The 17399-nt window shown below is 38.7% G+C and overlaps 1 protein-coding gene across 2 annotated transcripts in view; it reads left to right on the forward strand.

Moving 5' to 3' along the window:
- Positions 1 to 284: 284 nt before the first annotated feature.
- The window catches only part of kif26ab (kinesin family member 26Ab), a 121563-nt gene continuing 104448 nt past the window's right edge, over positions 285 to 17399 (forward strand). The window contains exons 1-2 of one of the 2 annotated variants that reach the window (XM_067455104.1): positions 285 to 777; positions 2801 to 3037. In XM_067455104.1, coding sequence (XP_067311205.1) covers positions 643 to 777; positions 2801 to 3037 — 372 coding nt within the window. In that variant the 5' untranslated portion in view covers positions 285 to 642. Of the gene's footprint in view, positions 778 to 2082; positions 2311 to 2800; positions 3038 to 17399 lie in introns of those variants that run through there. The other variant, XM_067455105.1, reaches the window with a different exon arrangement.

Genomic DNA, 17399 nt, shown 5'->3' on the forward strand with positions numbered 1-17399 from the left:
TAAGCAATAAGCATTGGGATAGAACTACAGCTTTGGAAATTAGCAATGTCGCATAATAGGTAAAAAATCAAGAAAGCAGCGCTGTCTGCAATGAAGGAATCGCGTCACTTAAAGAGCACGAATATTGCCGCGCGCACTGGTTGAGCATCAAGCGCGAGAGCGACCACCCTAACCACGAGGAAGAGAGAGAGAGAGAGAGAGAGAGAGAGAGAGAGAGAGAGAGAGAGAGAGAGAGAGAGAGAGAGAGAGGTGGAGTTGTTCAAGGTAGTCCTCAACAGGCTCGCGCGAGTTCACTCCTAGACCTGCAGTGTAGACAAGACAAGGCGTGGACTGCCTATCCAAAGGATGTATGCCAGAAGCGCATGGACCATGTTTGGAATGTATGGGGTTATTGAGAGCTTTGACGAATGTCAACATTTGGATATATAATTTTATCCGCGGAAAGTAATTTGGAACAGAAACCGGACGATCTAAATGAGTCAACAGTTGGATGTACCCGACAGGGACCCTCTGGATAAGACCATGACACTGCTTTGGAATCAGAGAGAATCATCTGTAAAATGAGTCGGAACTCCAGAGCGCGGCGATGACTTCTCCACATTTGCTGTAAGCAGGACGAGGAAATCTATTCACAGCAGCACAATGGATTTACAAAACTCTAACGGGTCATCTGGGGCGGACAAGCAGAAGCCCGGTCTGATTGACCTCGGGACGTTTTTCGTGGACGCTGACATCATTTTTGGATTTACTAGTCATCTGTTGAAGCGAAAAGCCAAGGTAAGCATGTCGCAGCTTTTGAGAGTAGCCTACACAAGACTCCACAAGTTGACTCGTTTAGGCTCAGTAGACTCTATGTGGGTTGTTTCGCAATGTTAAAGTCTAGGCTATCATATTTTGGGGTTAAATGTGAAACAGTAAGTTCTAATTGTTTAGCCTATGTGATGTGTGGCGGTGTATCCACTTCAGCACCACGAACAGCTCTCCGCGTCCCCATCAACTGCGCGTGGCAACTTCCTTTAAAGCCTCCGAAACACGTTAAAGTGGTAACGCAACTTAAACCCTTCATTTTTATATATTCATCTTATAGTGAACTTTGTGCTTGATTAAAAGTTTTTCAAGATGTCAGGAATTTTACTCCGGTAAAGGTTATAATGATATAGGCACAACTAGGCTACATAAAACCTGAAAATACTGAGTATCAGTCTGATATGTGTTAACCACTCTAAAGGTGCACAAACTGATATTAATGCTCAAAAATGGCTTTAAAACACTCTCTCAGAGTGTTCAAGTTATATTGGCTAAGAATGTTATGGAGTCTATACGGGCACAAAAAAGACACATTTCTGTCAGTAGGTTTGGATGTTTTGTTCGTCCACGTTAAACTGTCCGTTATTGATGTTTTATTGGTCCAGTGGTGCTGGCACCGATAAGGGTTAGCTATTTGAGAGGGGGTGATTAGCAGTATTTGGGATGCAATTTAAAATCAAGTGATCCCAGCATATGAGTAATTACGAGTAATTAAATATTCAAACATTCCCAAAATATTTTGCAAACCGAGAGGTTTGTGAGATGCAGTTCAATAAAACACCAGAGGGTGGCGCCAGAGTAATAAGCAAACGACATCAGCACACCCGTAATCTCAGTCGACGCAAGAGAACGCAACATAAAAGATGACGTAATTTATGTTAGAAGCACTCATTTATTTTTTGCTTCGTACATACAAATTTTTTTAATTATAAAATGTATAGAGCAGAGTGTATAGGCTGCTGCTTACAATAATACAAAAAGTTAAAATATATATTTTGTACGGCATATAAGACATGCATTTTAAAGATGTAAACAATTTGATTAGGTTAGGTCACTTAACTTATCACAAAACACACAATTAATATCACAATTAATTAAATGCTGAATTCACTGCAACTTTATTTTCGCTTTTTGTTTTCGTGCGCACGCAGCCTATAAACTATGAAACAGTTTGAACAGATAGAACGCTCAAAGCGCGGCTCCACCCCTCTAACCAAGGGACCGAGCCGCGCGCATGCATTGACAGCAGTCAAACTTCTCTCCCGAGCACGCGCGTCGTCATGGAACTACAGCAAAGCAAAACTTTAGGGGGGATTTTGCAATGCTTTTTCCTTTGCGCTCCCGCTGACTATTCATGACCTGTGTTCCTAATCAATGTGTGTGGACAAATAGAGGCGCAATAAAGCACACTAGATGTCCGCAGTGCTCTGATCTTTTTATACCGAGATGATGGATTTAACACAAGGGAATGCGCAAGGACAGTTCCAGGTCAGCCGGTCAACTGTAAGTCCTCTTATAAACAAAAACTGATGCTGAGAAGTTACACTAATCGAATGGATTGCCAGCGTTTGCTGTTTGTGCATTGGTTTGAATAACTTGCAACACGTTAGAAAGTTTAATCACACTTTTGTGTTATGACCTAACATGTAGTGGATCTATTTGTGCATGCACTATAAACAAGCTGCTGCCTTACATTTTTAAAGTACAATCAACTTGAATATTTCAGTCATTTTAACTTAAATTACATCAAACTGACTTAAATGAGCTGGATCTTGTATTACTATGAAATTGCAAACGTATGACTTTTTTGATGAGTTAACACAATGTAAAACATATGTTGTCATAACTTTTTGATCATATAAATATCACAGCGTGGAATGCGTATTAATATACTAAACGATTTGTAATATGCACTTTACTGTAATGTAAAAGCTCTAGATGGTTGAAAAAAATGTGCTCTTTCTGCATTTTGATTTTGTTGTCTTCCAAAAAGGTGGAAGGCTGTTCGAGCGGAGAGTCTTCCCTCTCGCTCGAGCTGAGCCCGAGGAAGAGACTGTCAGCGGAGGAGGAAATGTGCGCCAGCAGACCTCCACCTGAAGGCGCAGGAGCCGTGAGCGTCTCTGAATCCGACAGGGACGAGACTAGGCCAGATCTGTGCAAGCAGTGTCAGATGACTATATCTGAACTGAGGAGACAAGCCCTCGCTCTGTCCGACCCCGCTTCCTTAAAGGTCAGTGAGAGAAAAGCCACTGCAAAAACATCCAATACAGGGGAACTCGTGCTGCTTTGTCATTTGCAGTGTTTTCAGTACCGATAATGTTATCTTCCGAGGATCTGTTTTGAATCCTGCAGAAATGCATGACTAAAAAGCTTTTGTTAGTCTCGAGAAGCACTTGACTTTCACCTGAGCTTCAAAGCTCTGGAAGTTGTTCTCTTTGTTACACTCTGTCACTCTGCTCTTTTCAAAGCGTTGTGAAAGCCACACATAAATCAGATGCAAGGCATATGTTTTTGTGTGAAATCTCATGATCTGATGAGAAGTTGACACAAATAAGCCCTGTCTTTCTAGTTTTATGACCCTCTTATCAGAAAACTGATATCCTGTCCAGGCTCCTATTCACGAAGTTCACCCAGTCATCGAAAGGTTAATCTTTTTACTATAACTTCACAGAGAGCAAATATTTCAACCTCTTTTTCAAACTATGGGCTTTGTTGCACTTTAGCATGCTTTCAAGTCATAATTCAGATCATGGCTTCACCACACAACTTAAAATGGCTCACTGAGATGTTTGGTTTATGGTCAAAGCGGCGATGAAGCTTCATCAAGCCTCGAGTGGGATGGTTGGAGTGAGATGTGAGAAGCTCAGCTGTGTGGCTCGATGTGCCCTTGTGCTTGCCAATGCAGGAAATGGATGGGCAATGTATACAGAGAACATGCTGGATGAAAAATAAGCTATTAAAGTAGCGCTAAATTGACTGAAACAAATTCTTATCAGTTGTGAGGTTAAATTTCTAGTGCAGATTTTTAGTGCTGTTTAATCAGTATCACATGCGCAAGAGTACTTTTGTAAAATATGAAGAGAGTTACTTGTTACTTTTGAATGAATTATTTTAGTGAATGATTCAATGACTGACTTATAAAGTTCATTCCTGAATGTTTTTATTTCTAAAAGGATTGAACAAGTTAGTTGAATGAATGACTCAATTATGAAACGCAAAAAAAATAGATGAATTAATGCGTGTTTTGGGTGGATGATTCAAAGACAACTTCACCAAGAGAATAACTTGTTTCATATCTGAATAAATCAGTGTTTTTGAACAAATCTATTGAGTGAATGATTCAAATGACTCACTGAATAAAAGAGTTTTAATAAATGGTAAACTATCTTGCAAAGAGAGCTACTTCTTTCATTTCTGAAAGAATTCATGTTAATGAACTAATCACTTGAGAGCATTATTAAATGACTCGCTAGTAAACTTTTATTTCTGAATGAATCAGGAACAATTGATGTGTTTGGCTGACTGAATGGTTTACTGACTAAAACAATGCTTGTTTTGTTCCTGAATTAATCCGAGTTTTTTTAATAACAAATATTTTAAGTGAAGGATTCAATGATTAATACACAAATTGAGTCATTGTATAATTCTTGAATGAATCAGTGTTTTTAAACAAATTGAACGATTTAATGAAAAGAATCACTCACTCATGAAGAGAATCACTTGAGTGAATGATTTAGTGATTCGCTCATAAAGAGGTTAAAAAAAGTCTGAGTTTTGATGACTCACTGAATAAATTAGTGTTTTATTAACACATTTTTTGAGTGATTTAATAACAACCTCATAAAAAGAGTTTATGAATAGTTTAATTTGTTTAATTTCAGAAATGAATCAGTGTTTTTAAACAAATAGTTTGAGTGAATAATTAAATGATTCACTCATACAGACAGTCATTAGAGCCAGTTCGAGATGCATCGGCGCTGCACAGAGCGATCAGTGTATGACATCAAAGTACCGCGAGAGCGATTCAAAAGCATAAAGAGTCGTTTGCTCTCCAATCTCTCTAGCGGTATTTTGATGTCATACGCCGATCAGTCTGCACAGCGCTGATGCATCTCGAACACGCCTATTTATTTTGTTACGGAATGAACCAGTGTCTTTGAATGAATCGGTTGAGTGAATGATTTAATGATTCACTCATACATTTTGAGGCCTTGAACTAACTGCTCTTTATTTAATAAAACCAATGTTTTTTTGTTTTTTATTGGAGCGTGATAGAACGTAATCAATCAAATGGAGGACAAAATTCCATTTGTACCTGTTATGTATAGTAAAAGATGGAAGAAAAAATCCCTGATACTTTGAAATAATCCACAATATCATAAATAAGTCTCACAAGAGATCAAACCCATCCAGGTCGCCACCCTTGCTTTACACTTTTCTGAATGCTGGTAAACTCAAGCCATAAAACCATTCGCATTGTTTGTCTGGAGTGTTCACAGTCTATCTGTTCATTCCTAAAGCCATTTTTTTTCTCACAACCTTCCGTTTCTAGAGTTTTCAACAGCTTTTCTTACTTTCACACACTGTTTTCATGCGGAATATGCGAGTGCCAGTTTCTGAGAGTCTGTCGATAGGGGAGGGGCTATTGGAAGTGGCCCATTGTTTTGGGAAACAATGCTTATCTCCCCCCTTGTCCATCGACATTGGGGGGAGAAAACAGTCGAGCGGACTCGCTGTGGAGTCTGTGGAGGAAGTGGAGACCCAGTTGACCTTCATCATGCATTCAAAGTTTTCCTGTATACTCCTCACCAAATTCCCACCACAGTTAAATATAGGCTGTCGACTTTTTATTGTTGTCTGACTTGCTGCTTGGGTTAGCCTCAGGTTTTCACCCTCCCTCCGCTTTCTTTTGTGGTTGTGTTTCAAGAGAGATCTCATGCTTAGGTAGGATTACAAGCCCTCAGGTTTGCTTTGAACCCCCCCTCAAGTTCTCTTCTCTCCAGGTTACCTCAGGGGATAAAGGCAGGGCTTTTGTGTGGGCGTGCATCAGTGTTGGTGGATGCGTATGACCTCGTCCCACCCTAAGATGTGTTATTTGGTTTGTGCTTCCAGAGACTGCTAATATGCTCCCTCACTCTCATCACCAGTGGTTATCTGAAATCACCCCGAGTTTGGCAGGCCGCTTCACCCTGGCTGTTTGCCCTGTGTGGTCCGCTCCAGGTGTGGGGGATAAAGCGACGGGGTCAAGCCGGAGAGGTTACGCCTCTATCGGCCCCTCTGCTGATGGCTTAATGAGACCGTGGAAGCATTGGCCACGGGAGTCCCGCTTTCCCTGCAGTTGGGAAAAGAAAGGATGCTTTGTCCAGCTGGAGATGTGTGCTGGTTACCTGACCTGAACTTAGAGACTCCAGAGATGGTTCTAGATGAGAAGCTACAGAGGGTTACTGTTTATCAGCTCCCACCAAAGTGTGGGTGGCCTGTAGGATTAAATCCTGGGTTTAAATTGGTTGAGTTTTCATTATTCTTGATTTTCAATTGCGATTCACACCTGCTCCCCCCATGTTCATTATGAAAACTGCTCTCAGTTTGCTGGTAAAGTCTGGGAACTGCAGCACTCAATAAGTTTCAGATATCAGGCTGCCCTAATGACCCAGCTGCACTTCACTGGTTCATACTAGAGCTCATTTATTCCCAGCCAGCTTGTGTTGGCAAGGAGCACTGGCCTCATAGTCAGTTATTCTTGTGTAATTGCCGACATTTATGTTTTTTTTGTGTGTTTTTTTTGGCAGTTTAACAATCCAGTGGCAGCATTCAAGTTGGCTTGCAAAGCCAAACTTTGCAGCCTTTTTATCTGACTGACATCTAAAGTGACGTTAGATAAAAATATGATTAAATAATATTATATACTAAAGAGTATATCAACCCTAAACATTAAAAAAAAAAAAAAATCAAGATAATAATATTAAATATTAAATATTAATAATAAAATGTAATTTACTGTAGTAAAAATATGTGATACAATCTATCCATCTATCATCTATCTGTCTGTCTGTAACCATACACTCACTCAGTTTCTCTTTTACTTACTGTACCTGCTTACTGACTTTTATCAAATAATATTACTTACTTATTAATATGTACTATGTACACGATACATAAAGTTAATTAATAAATACAGTATAATTTTTTATGTATTATTTGTGATGTTTTAATAAAACTTAAAACCATTTAAAACCAATTAGATTTAAATAAAAACAGTGGTGGTTTGCAAATTATGCAAATGAATGGCACTAAGTTCTCAGGTTTAGGCAAATTTAGTGAAAATGCAATCCTCAGAGGTGCTCAATGTGCCAACCTTGTTCCTTGAAAATGCCTTTATTACCAAAGGGTGTGCTATGAAAGGCTGAGGCTAATACGCAAACTTCAGGTGGATTTGTAAAATGTGTACATACAATATACATTTTAAGTACCGACAAGTGCCGAAAATGTACCTCATTTATTATTATTAGGGGTGTAACCAGGCACGAGATTTAGTTCACGAGAACAAGACGAGACATGAATTATCAAATGCATTGAAAGACAACAATATACATGCACTGTAAAAGGTTTTGCCACAAACTCAGCTGACTGGCGTCTGTCCTGTATAATTTCACGCTAGTCTCTTCAGATCTTACTGTACATGAATTAAGCTTCCAGAACTAATGATTAAAGCTGTGTGTGATCTCCTAATTCAACTCCTTTCCACAAATTGAAAATAGAAATAAAAACAGCATAAATAACAAACAAACAAACAAACAAAATCTTCAAAAGGGTCCTGCTACACTGAGCGATTTTTCAAAATCCTTTGCGAATGTCCCTTGTCAGACTGTATGAACATGATTCCCGATGTAAGCCATGTCACACTGTAAGATCTCAGTTGTCATTAATGTCAGACTGCACGATAGTGAAGGCGCGCTAAAAACGGGACGCGTGCAAGAAAACTCGTCCGGAGTTTTATATCATCAATGAATGAAGCGTTCGGTGACGGTGAGCTGCATTACATGCGGGACTGAAATGCTGGCTACAAAGAAATCTCTAGCACTTGTTTTGGTCATAGTTTGTCTTGAAAAACGGAGATATTTGACTGTCGTCGTAGAAGTCGTCACACTGCAGGATTGTGTGCCAAATCTTCTGACACTGCCAGGATTTCGTCTGAGGTCAAATTTGATCGCAGCGCTCATTAATCGGCTGCCGGTGAACACGTCAAACTAACGACCGTCAGATTTTAGCCTATAGGATCAGAGGAATCTTTTAGGATTTGCTAAATTTGTCTCAGACGGCCAAATCGTGGCCAAAACTCGCACAGTGTGCACCCGGCATAAGTGCAAGCAACCATAATCAAAGTACTCTCTCAATATTCAAAGAGCAAACAGAGACCAGAGCTAAGAGGAGGTTGCAACTACACAGCCCAACATAAAATAGCTTTGATATTGGGAGACAGGCTGTATAACTTGCACATTACATCAGTTTTGTAAACAACTACCTCCATTAAATATTTATTGGAAGTAAATTTATAAGTAAATAAGCTCATCTCGAGTGTTTTTTTATGGCTAACTAACAAACTGTGAACATTGGATAACTTTCCTGAGGTAAATGCAATGTAAAGTGACATATTGTTCTCAAGTTGTTTTACTGACGCCTTTGCACGGGTGCTCTGATCGAGCTCTGATCGAGTTATTCATTTGCGGGAATCAGGGTGCTTGCGTTTGCTTTCGATTCACGATCGCATGTACTCAGTGTATAGGGAGCGCCAGTACTGAGCGCGCATTCTACAAGATAAGACATTTATCAGACACGGCCTGTTGCGCACAAATCCTCTCCATGGTCCTGTGAATCATCTCACCGTAGTCTAATATTGGCATGAGATCTCCTCGTGCCCCTATTGTATAATGAATGAGTTATTCTGAAGTGAAATCCTCATTAAAAAATCTTAAAACTTGCTCAAAAGCGAGTCCCTTCCAGGAAATGCATGGTCAGCCCGGCAGCCCGGTGTGTGACAGGCCGCTTCTTTACAGTCTTCTGCCAAGCACACGCTCGCAGGTGGCAATTAGTCTTTCTTCACGGCCCACATCTTTTAATGGCTTCACTGTTTTTCACCAGGTTTGCTTTCAGCCCGCGCCATCCTTTGTTTTATTATTTATTACCAGTGATTCCTTCGCCTGATATCAGTGAGGAATGGTCTCTTCTCTTTAAACAATAAAGAAGCTCTCCCCTCAGTAGTTCATTCACTTCAATGTCAGGGCACTTAACACCTGAACAATGCCCGAGGACGGAATGCCTGGAAGCTTAACACGGGACAATGGACAAAGACTTCATTGCCTACAATGATTGGCACTTAACTAGTCACAAAGCTCCACCACATTACCCAAGACTCGCAATTTAAAAAATGGCCGGCGTTAACCCTAAATCATACGTCCGGCTACGATAACCATTAACCGCTGAGAATGAATCGGAGACGTCTAACGTCAAACCCTTTCACTCCGCTGGCTGTCCGCATCGATTACAAGATCATTCAACAAAATTTAAGGGCATTCGCACCTGGGTTAGAACAATCTAGCGGTGTGGAATGTGGCGTTCCCAATCCCATTATTGTGATGATGGACTATACGGTATCACGTTTAATAAGATGAATATGCGCTTGGGGGCGGCCGTTATTTCATCTCCATTGTCCAAAGAAAGGCACTGAAATGGCTGTCATCAATTATAATGACCACTACAGTTCTAAGGGTCTATAAGCTCTCTGTTGTGACATGTAAGAAGTTTAAGGTCCGTTCACAGGGCAGGTCGAAAACACCTGCATCCCTCCGTCCTTCAAATGCTGTGTGAAACCTTAGATGACGGTTGTAATGAGAATACTTAGCTCTCATTTGCTGTCAGTCATCTCCTTGAACTCTCTTGTGACCAGACCTCCTAAAACCCCCTGGGAGGATCATCTAAAGCAAAGCTAGATGGATTTGCAGTTTGCCGTTTTCGTTTTGAACACTTAACCCCTGCAGCTGTGTGTATATACGTGCATATGAGCGACACTGGGCCTTTAACTGCCATGTGAAAGGTCACTGTGGTACGCTGCTGTGGCACAAGAATCATAACAAAGTATGAAAATGGGTGGACTGAGCCTGATTAGACTACATTGTTTTGGACAATAAAGATTGAGATCTTTTAAAGGCCAGTGGCTAATTGTCTCATTCAATTTGAAGTTGCATAATCCACTTAGATGTTATATTGTATGCCTGGGCTCAGAAAAATCTCTGAGATGTAGACAGGCTTGAAACGACGTGCCATTTTAAAACTATACGATATTTATTAACAAAGATTTGGGAGGAGGGCTTTCAGATAATTGACACAGGTGGAGAGCACTCAGCTAATCAACAAAGAGGTGTCTATATATATATATATATATTACTTTGGGTTCAGGCCAAGTTCGAGCTCGAATCCCTCCCCCCGGACAGCATGCCAAATAAGCATTTAAATTTACTCTGTTATATGTAAGTGTGAACTTGTGAATTCAGCTTAAAAGGCAAAACCTCCAACTCTACACATACAGTTTTCAAAATAAAGGTTCCAAAAGAGGGTTTTCACAGCAATGGTCTTGAAGAACCATTTTGGGTTCCTCAAAGAAGCTTTCAGTGAATGGTTTTTAAAATATTTTTTTTAAATCTAAAGAACCTTTTAACCACTCACTCTTATAAAGAAAGGTTTTTAATTGTTTTTGATGTAGACTATTAAAGTGTTCTTAATTACACTAAGGAAACAGAACCTTTCAGTAAACAATTCCTAAAAGAACTATTTGTGGATTCCAAAATGGTTCTTCTGTGGCATCACTGTGAAAACTCCCTTTTGGAACTTTATTTTAAGAGTGTATACGGCATTTTAGAATGCTTTTAAACAATCGGCACCAAGATACGTCCGGGTGGCAGAACGCGAGCGGCTTCTACTGACAAACTGAAGAGATCAGCCGGCTGCTGTAAACAGTTACATAGTTAAGAACATTGTTGTTGATTAAAGTTGAAACTATGATGAAAACGTGTTGTGTTTGGGGTTGCGCCATCAGATATACAGCAAAAGGTGTAGGATTGTATCGATTTCTTTCAGAAAAAAGTAAATATATCCAGCAAAACCTGTGGGCGAGGAGACTAAAGTGAGTGGACGTCGTCAAAAGTCGAGCTACAGAGAAGTATTCTCAAAACGGTCCATCTACAAAATCATAGCAAAGCATAATTATCTTCAGCTGGGGAAATTCAAGACTAATATTAGTAAACTTTAAATCTCTTTTGAATATTAAACTCATTGCCAGTCACTGCCTGAAGTAAAGGTATGAAGAGACCGAACTTCTAGTGTCATGCAGGCTACTGATCAAATGTCAATGGAAGAAAAAGGAAAAGCAAAACATAGTTGTAGGCTGTTGGATGATTTATGCGTGTACCACATTGGTTTTATCATCACTGAGAGTTTAGTTTGAGTGAATGCCTAACGTTAGCAGAGTAGCGCTAGTCTACAGCACGCTATCCTTTTGACCGTCAGAAGCTCACGTCTGTGCCATCTGATCCGACCCCGACCGAGCAACAGAAAACGATCATAGCCTTTTTTAGTTAGATAACAGGGAAATAGACCATCTATGATAGCTTAACATATTGTATGTCAAACAGCAACAGTCACTAAAATAACTAATGTAGGCTGAAGCTCATTTAAAAATGATGGTATTAGACTAGCGCTACATCTACTGGAGGTTAGGCATTTCATGTATTGCTATCTCCTGAATTACATAATCAGTCCCTCAATAATCATGTTAACTATATCTAAATCCCAAGCAGTTTACTAGTGTTGCCATATGAACGCTTCGGCTTTTTCCACCCGGAAGAACGTTTATTACTGTTGTGACGTCTTGGTGAATTGTCGTATAAAGAACCTTTTTTTCAGGTTCCATGGATGTTAAAGGTTCTTCATAGAACCATAGGCCCTCTTTACAACTGTCAGCCGGATCACAAGTAGACGAAGGAAACACACACCCATTTACACCTGGTGTTTCAATCCGTCTCTTCTGTCCACTTTCAACCACTTCTGTCCTGATTTCTTCAAGGGGAGGGTCTATGGGAAGGTAAATGTATGGGCTTTTTCAGATCTTTCGATCTTAACAAGCTTACGTAATTTACTTATGAAAGCACCAAAGATGCCAGAAAAACATACGAAGAGCAGGAGTTTCTTTCTGCTCTGACAGACGCAAGACCACGGCGGACGCTGTGAGTGGAGTTAGAAATCAAGAATGGTGAGAGAACATTGAGCTTCGTATATTTTTTTTATCTTCAAACTAAACTTGGGTCTTCAGCCGACAAAGTTTCAATCCCTTCTGGCTGGGGTGCTTCCCATAATGTTTATGTGTTCAGTGGCAGTTCGAAAGCGTTCGACCGCATGAGCCTTTACAATATGGAAGCAATCCAGTCAAATGTGTTTTTGACTACCTCTGGAAGTGGTTGAAAGTGGACAAGCTTAAAAGGTTTTAGATCCTGTTTACAACTGTATTTAGCGTAAACCACTTCTGATCCTATCGACCCAAACGCATCTTAATGCCAGGTGTAAACTGGGACATAGATGCCAAGAATGCCAACTCCTCTTTTTATAGAGTAAAATGCGTCAGTAAGCGTAACGTTGACGTGAGCTCATCTGAATGTTGAGGTTACATAATTGAGTGAAATCTGTCAATAAGCCTTTTAATTTTGTAAGCTCATCTGAATTTTCAGGTTACTTTCAATGCGACTGCATGCCCAACGGCATTATTGGGATGTTTATTCCAAGGACATCAATTATTTCCTCACACCCCTACCAGAGAAAAGCTCTCGGTTCTCACGAGAAGCGAGGATGGTTGAAGTGGAGTTGAAGGTCTACTGGAAGTCCTGGTTCGACTTGCTCGTCCCATTCTTCGCTCTTAACCCTGCAGGGAAGAGAGCACATGCCAGAGCAGTCACTATAAATCACTCAGTTTTATTGCCTTAATTAGATTCTCATTCAGTTCTGCTCCTATGCCCTTTTCTTGTACTTTCATATGCTCTGAGTTTAAAAGAAATTGAAAGCTGTTAATCAGAACATAATAACTTGAAACTTGTAACAAACATGGAGGCGGTTGGAATCCAGCGAACATTCTTACGTCAGCCCACACCTGATTCCTTGAATTGTCTTTTCATTACGTGTCTCTGATGTTATTTGAAAGTAAAGCATTTTTTGATTAATGGGTCAATGACATAAGAAAAAGATTTTAGAAACATTCTATTTTAAAACACATGCAAAATTCAAGAAAAGGTGTCATTTTTAATATATATATATATATATATATATATATATATATATATATATATATATATATATATATATATATATATATATATATATATACATTAAAAATGACACCTTTTCTTGAATTTTGCATGTTATATATATATATATATAATCATTATATATATATAATCATAATTTTTTTTCTTGATATTTTTTCAATGTAGAAAGTCTTAAACATTTTAATTCATAAATATCATACCATTTTGAGGAGTCACACCACAAGACAATTTTTAAACTTAAATGATGTCATGTCACGGTCTGCTCTATTCTGTTTATGCGAATGCCTTTGATCACAGACATTTATTAAACAGTCAAGCAGTTTTGTTAATATAAAACATTACATTAATTTTCATTAAATCATTTTTTTTCAAGAATTAATTATTTTAAAGGTTTTTATGATTGTAAAAAATTTTTTTGGGTTTTTGTTTGTTTAATTAAAAAAAGTAAGCGACCTGGTTGCCTTAAAATTTTGAGTTTATTGAAATTAAAATTTTTAGTTGATACAATGAAGGAAATTTGTTTAATAAATAGAAACTCAAAATATTATTGAATCTAAAAAAAAATTATAAATCATGAAAATAGCACTATTTGGCATGTTTCACTGCGTCATCACAAATAAAACACACACAATTACCCAATATGCTTACAAAAACTTTTAATAATATTTTAATAAAGGTTGTCGAATCTCAAAAAATGTTTATTGTATTAATTAAAACATTTTATTTCAATGAACTCAAAATAAAGCAACCAGGTAACTTTTTTTCTAAATATTTTTTTTATAGTGTAGTAGTTCTGTCCTGACATTTGTGGCAAAAAATATTGATTCAGAAATGGAAAAACATGTTCATCATAGAAGAGGAGTATTAGTCAAAGTATTGTTCTTGCATTTAATGCATTTTCTTTTTTAAATAAATCAATTTAATAGATCAGTGTCATTGACCCTAACGCAAATAGGTTTTTTCCAAAAATAAAATCTTATTAAAAAAATATACCCCAATCCTGAAAGACCTTGACAGCATGACTTTGTAAGCGGATCAGCCAGTGTGAAACCGTCAGTACTGGTAGCGTTTTAATACCAATGGTGGGTTTGAATAATATTTAACAGCGTGGATTCACTCACCTCAGGTTCAGATCTGTTCATCTGGAGATGGACGTGTTGCGCATGCTGCTCTCATCTTCCTCTTAACCTTTCAACCCGACGTCGACCATAGGAAAACCAGAATGTAAACCACAGGAAATGATGGGGTGAGAGAGCCAAGTACTACACTGCATTATTGATGTTTACTCCGGTGAGCCCTGCTATCTGATTCTCAATCAGTGAGTGTTTAAACTCATTGTTTGCTTCTGGGCTGTTTCACTGTCAGGCTGTGTGCTCAGCTGATATGACTCTGATAAGCTCTTCCTAAATTGTTTTATTCTCAGGCTTTTGATGTTAAAACAAAGCACTTGTTTTGCATTTGTCTTTCTTAGGGAATGTACTGATGCTCGTATATCTTAACACATTTCCAACGAGGTCATCTGCATGTTAAGACTTTGACCTGTTTACCGTTTTATGTATATTGTTCAGACATGTTGTTTGAAGCTGTCAGATATAAATCTTGAAGCACTTGAACTTCCTCTTTTGTCCTCTAGAGGCATAAGGGCTTCTCTTTTGAATGCACTCAAACATTTTTTTTTTTGTTTTTGTTTTTTGAGCCGGTGATCAAATATATCAATACATTTCAATAGGAGAGGTTAAATGCATTAAATAGATTGTGTATTTGGTTCAACAGACAATAATATAACTACATTGGCCAGTATTTGGACATTTTTCTTTTCTTCTCAGAACTATCTTCACTTTTTAAAGTCACTTTTTACTGTGACCTCTAAGCAAATATCTTTGATATTGTCCAAAAATACAAAGTGGTTTAAACATTTTTTTTTTGTATTTATGTAACACTTTTTATTTAAACCTTTTCATGTGAAATATTTAACTTGAGCTATGTGCTTTTTATATAAATATTTAATTATTTATGGGTATATTATACTACTTAGTTTACCTTTTTTTGTGCCATTTATACATTTTTAGGTGTGGGACAACTTTGTGTACAGAAAAGTGAAGCTCAAAGTTTAGGATATGCATGACAAGAAAAAAGAGAAAAATTACTCACACTGGCCAGTTTACAGCCTTACTTTCTCTTATTCTGTATTTAATCCCAGGCTGCTGACAGCAAGAGGAAACTTCTCAATGTTGTAGGGTGTGACTCAGGAAGCAGGCTGAAGAGGGCTTGAGCTGAAGGCTGTGTAACGGTGTGTGTATAAATGCTGGAGTGCATTGGCATATGTGTGGTGTGTCAGACTGTTTGAGAATCCACATGACAGAATCTGTGTGGAAAAAAGAACATCCAGGAATGTTCCATCCAGCATAATTGCTATTGTCTGTCATTCCTCTCTCTGTCCAGTCCTGCCTGCTATTACACTAAATATCATGCTGACTGCAGGCTAACAAATCAGACGTAAGCATGCGGGAAACTGCAGCGGCTCTAGATATTTAGATTTGATCACATCTGGCCATCAGCTGATCAGTGCCATGTCTCTTTGATTTTTGTTCTCATGGGCTAAGGGAACTTTCAGCACAGGAAATTAAAGTATGTTATTTGAAACTAGTGGTTCTCAACTGTTTTACTTTAGGATGAAGACATAAATGGCCCTATCATACACCCAGCACAATGCGCCGCCAGGTGCAATGCAAATGTTTGTTTTTTTTGCTAGTTTCAGCCAGATGCAGTTTTCATTTTCAAGTCCAGCGCTACATTGTTTAAACTGTTGATGACAATATATAGGTCTAAATGATGTGTATTGTGTTTGACTGTTCAGTACTGTTCATATTTCCATTTAAAAAGCAGACATAAAAGTAACTTAAAAGTTACTTTCCCTAGTAACTAATTACTTTTGATATACAGTAATTGGTAAAGTAATTAAATTACTTTTAATATAAGTAATTACTGTAACTTATTACAAATTTTCAGTAACTTGCCTAACACTGGTTATCTAAAGGCTGCGTTAGTATTATGCGCCTATAGGCAGGTGCACAAAGAGCGTACACTCTGATTATTACACACACAGGGATGCGCTGCAGCACACAAACATGTTTAAATATAATATTAAAAATAAAATAATTCCTCTCTGGAGAAATGTTCAGTCTTTCCGCTTGCAAATTCTGCCTTGTAAATAGCGAATCCACCAATGGTGCAAGCGAAACTTAGCCTGACAAGCCAGACCCACATCAAGATGTTTGGTCTGGAAACTCACCATTGACAGCTCAATCCGAGGGGCGGATAAACGGTTGTCTTTCAAACTCCCTCTGCACGCGATAGGATAGCGCTACCACCAACCAGAGCAACGGAGGTGAAACAGAGCTTGTTGACAGATTAAACATTCGCCGTATCCGGTCGGCAAAACTCCGAACACATCTTCCCTTTTTAAGAATGACTTCAGTGCCGTTATTTGTTCTTTTCTCAGAGAAAAGCTTAACTCCAAGTCTTCCAGAGTCGCGGTCAAAGCTGATTCGGAAGACCGCCGTTCGCCAGTTTCTGTGTTTACTAGAAGCAAACGCAACTCGGCCGTCGTCATTATGGCCCCGCCCACCGACTCTATACACGATGTGATTGGCCTGACCAGAGTTTGGGGATTACAGCTCAGAAGGGTATTAAGAGTTGCTAGACGCCACTCGCGGGCAGATTAGATTTGCTGCCGCTAGGGTGCGTCTAGATTTCTAGGCTGAGCGAAAATGTCTTTTAAGGGAAATAAGAAATTAAGACTATGATTGGTTTGTTGCATGTTAAGCCCAACAAACACCTTTAACTAGGAGACTAGGAACAACCCTTTTTGGACAATGCATCTGGAAACACCTTGATGTTAATGTTAATAACCACACAAAATCAAAATGTCAGTTTTTTGGCCTTTAATCAATCTCTGTTAGACTTAAAGCCATCTATATATAGTGTACTAAAAATAGATTTTTTTATTTTTCGTTTTGATCTATTTTAGGTTTTACAGTTCAGCCTACAGCTCCTCTCCAGACCACCAGAGGGAACCTTCCTGAGCCTTATAGAAAGTTAAATCCTTCTTCTACTTTGTCCGAGAAGCCCTCCCTATACCATTATAGAGTGCACTACTTGAGGGACAGCCATTTGTAGTGGTGTCAAATGCCATTGTGGACATTATCAAGTGCACTCATTTAGTCT

The sequence above is a fragment of the Pseudorasbora parva genome, chromosome 10, assembly GCF_024679245.1.
Source record: "Pseudorasbora parva isolate DD20220531a chromosome 10, ASM2467924v1, whole genome shotgun sequence".
NCBI classification, from domain to species: Eukaryota; Metazoa; Chordata; class Actinopteri; order Cypriniformes; family Gobionidae; genus Pseudorasbora; species Pseudorasbora parva.